This window comes from Penaeus chinensis, chromosome 17, assembly GCF_019202785.1.
Source record: "Penaeus chinensis breed Huanghai No. 1 chromosome 17, ASM1920278v2, whole genome shotgun sequence".
NCBI lineage: Eukaryota > Metazoa > Arthropoda > Malacostraca > Decapoda > Penaeidae > Penaeus > Penaeus chinensis.
In genome coordinates, this window is record NC_061835.1 from 775639 (window position 1) to 783138 (window position 7500).

Consider the following 7500-nt stretch of genomic DNA (forward strand, 5'->3'; position numbering starts at 1 on the left):
CTCAACTCAAACTGCAATTAGTATCTCCACACACGTTAACTCCCACGCTAAGAAAATTTTGCTGCAACACACAAACACACACACGAACGTAACTAAAGAACGAAAATGCATCAAGTCAAACCATTTTTTTTTTTTTTTTAATCTTAGAATGGAAGTTCATTCATACGTAAGCCCCCCGCCCGCCCCCCCCCCTTAAACAAAAAGAAGAAAAAAACAACAACTCACGAATGTAACTAATGAACGAAAATACGTCAAGTTCAACCGAATTTGTTTTTGTTTTAAGAGAAGATTCATTCATACGTAAGTCACAACAAAAAAGGTTGACAGTTATTATTTATGAATCTCAAGCGCCATAAGGTTATACGGAGCTAAAGAACACCCAACTAAAGTATTAACTAACTAAGTTACCTAAATAACACCGTACACTTTGATGATAACGGTAATAAGTCTCAATTAAACAGCTGCATATAACCCGCAAGACAATACGGGAATATAAATTATAGTTATAATCGTCTCGTCTACCTCATAAAAACAAGTTTCACGCCAGGCAGTAAAAGTGAGGATGATTCGTTCAAAAAAAACAAAAAAAAACAAAACTTGTCCGCCATGGCCCGTTTTCTTTGAGGAGGATTTTCGACACCATCCCTAACTTCGCTAAACATAAAAGTATTCATTACTGGAGCCGTGATGGATGTACAATGGGGGTGCAGCTGCAAAATCTTTGCTTAAGTGTACAGATAATTCCGTGGAGATGTGTCGGATACGAAATAGGCAGTGTAGCGAGTCGGGCAAAGGTTAAAGGCCGAAAATAGCAGGCAGATGGAAATGTTTAAGCAGAGACATGTGAAAGAAGAATATTAGGCTTGGAAAATGGACTCTTAAAGATAAGGTTACTCTTTGATGAAATGTTCCGGGGTTGCATTATCAGCAAGACACCCTTTATGGTAAGATGGGTGCATGCTGTGGAATACGATTGTATCCTGTTCCATCCACAATCCTCTTTCGTGTTCTCTACTTTTATTATTTGATTTCTCTGTTTTATTTATTTATATAATCATTTGGACAATGTTCGCGGGGGGGGGGGGGATATCCACATTCAACAATACACAAGTAATCAGGAATAATGATAATAGTAATAATAAATAAAAATAAGAATAATAAAAATATAATCCTACACAAAATCTTTATATAATTTGAAAACAAAGGAAGGGAGCCCCAAATACACGAAATAATATCCTATAAACGCCACACGAGAGGGGAAAAAATTACCATGAGCGTCGCTGCATTAACTGGCATGAATAACCGATCAGCATCAGTCATGCAGGCAAGAGCATAAAGAAGTCATGACCACCGAAGTCTCTTTCCGTCATGCACTAGCAAATATAAAGATATCAAGTGCATAAAACCTTGCACAGTTCTTCAAAAACCGTGACACAGGTTTAGTTGGGAAACACGTGCAGCTCAAACCGGATATAATGACGGCCAGAAATTTGTTCCTCCGGGCTTTTGATATTTTCTTTGATTCTTTCTCAAGTGGAAAGGCTAAATTAAAGGAATTTCGAAGTGTGTTCAGTTTTCCTGACATTCTCGATTTGGTGAGAACGTGTGGTACCTGTTTGACCTTTCTTGTCAAGTGAGGGAACATAGTGCCGAAACACGACCTAGAATTATCCTCCGTCAGCATTCTTCAAGACCTCATTTCTCTCTCTCTCTCTCTCTCACTCTCTCTCTCTCTCTCTCTCTCCTCATCTCCTCTCTCTCTCTCTCTCTCTCTCTCCTCTCTCTTCTTCTCTCTCTTCTCTCTCTCCTCTCTCTCCTCTCTCTCTCTCTCTCTCTCTCTCTCTCTCTTCTCTCTCTCTCTCTCTCTCTCTTCTCTCTCCTCTCTTCTCTCTCTCTCTCTCTCTCTCTCTCTCTCCCTCTCTCTCTCTCTCTCTCTCTCCTCTCTCTCACTCTCTCTCTCTCTCTCTCCTCTCTCCTCTCTCTCTCTCTCTCCTCCTCTCACTCTCTCTCTCTCTCTCTCTCTCTCTCTCTCTCTCTCTCCTCTCTCTCTCTCCTCTCCTCTCTTCTCTTCTCTCTCTCTCTCTCTCCTCTCTCTCTCTCTCTCCTCTCCTCTCTCCTCTCTCTCTCTCTCTCTCTCTCTCTCTCTCTCTCTCTCTCTCTCTCTCTCTCTCTCTCTCTCTCTTTCTCTCTTTTACTGTAATGACTTTTGTATTGTCGTTATATTTTCCAGCTTTTTATTTCAGTTCATTTATATTTTACATCTATTTTTATTTTTTAATGTTACTCATTATTTTTCTACACTTATATTATCATTATTCCTAAATTTTAGTTACTTTTTATCAATTCTTCTTTCATTTCTTTAATATTAAATGTTTTTTGTTTTTTTTTTCGTCATTTCAATATTTTTTTTTCATTTTTTCGTTTCTTCCTATTCGTATCATATTAGTTCAAGATGATGTTTCATTTCTTTTGTATTTCGTTTTATATTTTTCACTTTTACTCTTTTTTTGTTTTGTTTTTTTTGTTTCCTATTTTATCGTAATTTTTTTCCTTTCCCTTCTTTATCCATTTTCCTTTTTTTCATATTTCTTGTTATATGTATTTTTTTTTTTTTTTTCACTATTCCTCCCTTTCCATATTTTTTCCATCCTCCTCTCATTTTTATCGCTCCTTATTCTTTTATTTTCATCATTTGTGATTCATTACTCTCGTCCCTCAATTCCTTCTTTCTTCTGTCATCTCTCTTTTCTCCTCTTTATCAGTTCTCTCGTTCCCAGTTTTCTCCTAATTTTCATTTTTTCTTTCTTTATTTCTTTCTTTTTATCAGCCTTGTCATTTCCTATTTTCTCTTTTTTTCCCTCCTCTTCGTTATCGTCTTTTTCGTGTCTCCCTCTTTTTTTCTTTCCTTTTCTTATAATTCCCTTTCTTTCTCATTTTTTTTTTCTTTCTTTCTTGCTTTCCTCCTTTTCATCCTCCCTCTTCTTCCCTGTTTATATATTTTCTTCCCTTCGTATTGTTATTTTTTTCTTCTGTTTTCTTTCTTTCTTTCTTTCTTCCTTTTTATCATCCCTCTCCTTGTCTCGTTTTTTTTTTCCTTTCCTTCCCTCCATTTTTATCATTTTTTTCGTTCCTTGTTTTCCCTCTTTTTCCAAATTCTTTTTACTTCTTCATTTCCTTTATTTTTTATTTGTTCTTCTCTCTTTCTCTTTTTAAGATTCCTTTCGATCTCTGTTTTCTCCTTTTCTTCCTTTCTTTTCGTTATTCTTTCTGTTCCTTATTTTCTCTTTTTCTTTCTTTTTTTTATCATCCCTCTCGTTCCCTTGTTATTCCCCGTTTTCTTCCTTTTATTCTTTTTATGATTTTTTATCATTTATTTTTTTTTTTCTATCCCTCACGTTCTCTATTTTCTATTTTTTTCTTATTTTTATCATATGTTTCGTTCCCAATCTTCTAATTTCTCGTATTTTTCTTTCTTATTATCTCCCTTTTAAACTGTTTTCTTAGTTTCTTCTTCCTTGTCTCTTTCGCTTCCCCCCTTTTTATTCCCTTATCTTTTATTATTCCTCGTGTTCTTTGTTTTCTCCTCTCCTTCATTTTATATTCCTTTTGTTTTTGTTTTATATTTTTCCTTTCTCCTTTTTATCATCCCTCTCATTCCCGTTTTTTTTTTTTTTTTTATATCATATTTTTGTACTTTATTTTCACTTTTCATTTTTTGTCTTTTATATTTCTCCTATTCACACTTTCTCCCCTTTTTCTTATCTTCATTTTTATAATCCTTCACGTTCTCTGCTTTCACCTCTGTTATTTCCATTCCTTGTGCATCTCTCCTTCTCCTCCATTCTTTTTCTTCCATTCTTTGTATCTCCTCTTCTTCCATTTTTTTTTTTTTTTTTTTTTGTTATCTTCCTCATTTTCTTCCATTCTCTATATCTCCTTCTTTTTCTTCCATTCTCTGTATTTCCTTTATTTTCTTCCATTCTTTGTATCCCCCTCGTTTCTCCAATTTTCACCTCTCCATCCTCCTCGGTCCCTTGTTTCTCCTCCTTCCTCCTTCTCTTGTTCCTCCTCCTCCTCCTCCTTCTCCTTCTCCTTCTCCTTCTCCTTCTCCTTCTCCTTCTCCTTCTCCTTCTCCTTCTCCTCCTCCTCCTCCTCATCATCATCATCATCATCATCCTCCTCCTTCTCCTCCTCCTCCTCCTCCTCCCTTCTCTTTCCTTCCCTTTGTCTCAATCCTGTTACTTCATTTTCTCTTTTTTTTTTCTCGAACTTTCCCTCTCGTCATCCTTCCCTCTCCCTGTTTCCCATTTTCACTGACATTCTCTTCAATTTAAATAAAGTAATTCCGAAACTAAATACTCTTTAAAAATAGAAAATACAAAATTAACAAAACGAATTAAGACATTTTTAAAAATGTGTAGTTTATATGTCAACAAATGAAGAAAATAAACTAAAAAGTGTATAGATTATATTTCAAGATTGTTTTTAACGACAAATAAGTTGTTAATCAATAACAATAACATACTTTACTGTCGACTGTTCGTGATAGATCAAGCGTGTCCGTGTGCGTGCGTGCGTGCGTGCGTGCGTGCGTGCGTCCGTGTGTGCGTGTGTGCGTGTGTGTGTGTGTGTGTGTGTGTGTGTGTGTGTGTGTGTGTGTGTGTGTGTGTGTGTGTGTGTGTGTGTGTGTGTGTGTGTGTGTGTGTGTGTGTGTGTGTGTGTGTGTGTATGTATGTGTGTGTGTGTGTGTGTGTGTGTACGTGTGTGTGTGAGTGTGTGTGTGTGTGTGTGTGTGTGTGTGTGTGTGTGTGTGTGTGTGTGTGTGTGTGTGTGTGTGTTTGGACCCAAGCAAATATCTAAAACATGAATATTTCAAATATATACAACGAACATAAACAAATTTAAACAGTTTTATATTTGTATTTACACAGGTCTACCAATCTAATGATATATCATACAAACACTCATTGCCTATAAAACTATATCCATAAATACACCTAAAAAAAAAGGAGAGCAAAGTGCCAGGAACAGAAAATAAAGAAAATATATACTAAGCAATTGTTTTCCACATTTCAAAACCTTTTTCAGGGGAACGGCGAAATGTAAACAATGGAATATGCGGTTTGTGACGTCTGGTAACATGAAATGAGTTCACTGTGGCAAACGTAGAAAGAGTTATAAATGACGGTGAAAGACTTCAGAGCGCAAGATGTGTATTTGAAATCACCAATCAGAAATAAATGTAACTGCTTGTTAAGGTATTTTATTGCTAATGAAGAACTGGTAGAAACGCGTCAAGGAAGTTTCTTGTGCTGGGAAGTAATTCATTATTATTTATTATTTAGTCCAGTGCCCTAAATTTAACAACCAGGCTATACTCCGTCCAGCCTCAGGGAAACCTGGCAGTTCTAGAGTCTGGAGAACTCCGAATAGCTAGTATCTTGTAGAAAAAAATAAATAAAATGATGTTGAATGCAGCAATATTTGATAAAACAATATAATCTACCGTATATAATCTTTTTAAAAATACGAACATGCAATGAAAAGTATTGGTTCGCTTACTTTGTATACGCTTCTTTCTTGATATATAGGCTTGTCTTTCATAAAATAGGGTGCTATTACGCACACACACTCACACACATATACAAGCACACAAACTCACACAAACAAACCCACACACACACACACACACAACCCCCCCCCCCCACACACACACACACACAAACCCACAAACAAACCCACACACACACACACCTCCCTCTAACCACGTCCCTCCCACCATCTAAATACCCAACGACCTCTTCCTCCTGTAGGTGATCATGGGCGGCGGCCGGCGAGTCTTCACGCCCAACGATGTATTGGACGTGGAAGAGTCTCGCTACGGCTACCGACGGGACGGCAAGAACCTCATTAACTCCTGGCTTGACGATAAGAGAGGGCGAGGGAGCAGCGCCGCCTACGTGTGGAACCGCGAGGACCTGCTGGCCACGAAGACTAATGACACCGATTATCTGCTGGGTGCGATTCCGAACGATTTGTGTGTGTGTGCTATAATGTTTTTTTTTTTTTTTTTTTTTTTTTTTTTTTTGTATTTGTTATTTTTTCTTCTTTTTTTTTCTTCGTCTTTTTCTCTTCTTTCTTCGATCTCTTTATTCTTCGTTATTTTCTGTTTTCTCTCATCTCCAGCTTCTCTTCCTCCTCCCTCTTCTTCCCCTCCTCCTCCTCCTCCTCCTCCTCCTCCTCCTCCTCCTCCTCCTCCTCCTCCTCCTCCTCCTCCTCCTCCTCCTCCTTCTTCTCCTCCTCCTTCTCCTCCTCTTCCTCCTCCCCTTCCTCCTCCCCTTCCTCCTCCCCTTCCTCCTCTCCTTCTTCCTACCTTCCTCCCCTCCCTTTCCTTTCCCTCCTCTTCTTCCTCTTCCTCTTCCTCCTCTTCCTCCTCTTCTTCCTCTTCCTCCTCTTCTTACTCCTCCTCCACTTTCTCCTCTTCCTACTCTTCCTCCACTTTCTCCTCTTCCTACTCTTCCTCCACTTTCTCTTCTTCCCCTTTTCATAAACTTCCTTTCATTCTCCCTCTCCTCCCTCCCACATGACCCACGTCCTCTTCCCGCAGGACTCTTTGCCTACAGCCACATGGACTACCTGGTGGAGCGAGATACTTCCATGGACCCGAGTCTTCCTGAGATGACGAGGGCGGCCATCGAGGTCCTCCAGCGGGATAACAATGGCTTCTTCTTGCTTGTGGAAGGTACGAGCTGCCGCCAGATTATTTGTTTTATGAATTCATGAGTTTTTCATAATTATAGTGTATTTTTTTTTTATGTCATTGTTTCTTGTTTTCTTAATATCGTACACGCTGTAGTTCTAACTGGGTCTATACGTGCCATACCCTTCCTCTCCCTCTTCCTCTAGCTATAATTAAGTGTGTCATATTGATAGCTCGAAGTTCATCTTAATCTTAGCTCTTACTGTGTTTTATTTTCTTCTGCAGGCGGCCTCATCGACCACGGCCACCACGGGAACAAGGGCATCAAGGCTCTGACGGAGACGGTGGAGATGGACGAGGCCGTGGAGGTAGCTCTGTCCATGACCAGCCAGGAGGACACACTTATCGTAGTCACCGCTGACCACGCCCACACCATGAGCATTAACGGATACCCATCCCGCCACACAGACATCCTCGGTGAGCCCTTTTAATATATATAGAAAGAAAGGTATGGATGAGAATGAATGGTTCTGTTTATGATATAGACGATAAATGAGACGCGTCGATGTTATTCATTCTCATTCGTACCTTTTTTTCTATATTTTCCACAATTCTGTTCGAGCTCCTGAGTTCTATTTTATTTTCCCTTTGCGTGTTGATAATGTAATATCTCGACAGCTATCTCGAAAACGAGAACAGGATCCTTGACATTTCTCCTTGTTGATCTAACCCTTTCCCTTCAGTTAGTCTAAATAATATCTTAATCCTAGACGGTCTCATAACGTGTCTCGTGTCTTCAG

The 7500-nt window shown here is 38.9% G+C and overlaps 1 protein-coding gene across 3 annotated transcripts in view; it reads left to right on the forward strand.

The window, feature by feature from the left end:
* Nucleotides 1-7500, forward strand: part of LOC125034326 (alkaline phosphatase-like) — an 82343-nt gene that overhangs the window by 73889 nt on the left and 954 nt on the right. For all 3 annotated transcript variants that reach the window (XM_047626127.1, XM_047626126.1, XM_047626128.1), the window contains 3 exons: nt 5814-6018; nt 6608-6742; nt 6986-7177. In XM_047626127.1, the coding sequence (XP_047482083.1) occupies nt 5814-6018; nt 6608-6742; nt 6986-7177 (532 nt within the window). The remainder of the gene's footprint in view (nt 1-5813; nt 6019-6607; nt 6743-6985; nt 7178-7500) is intronic.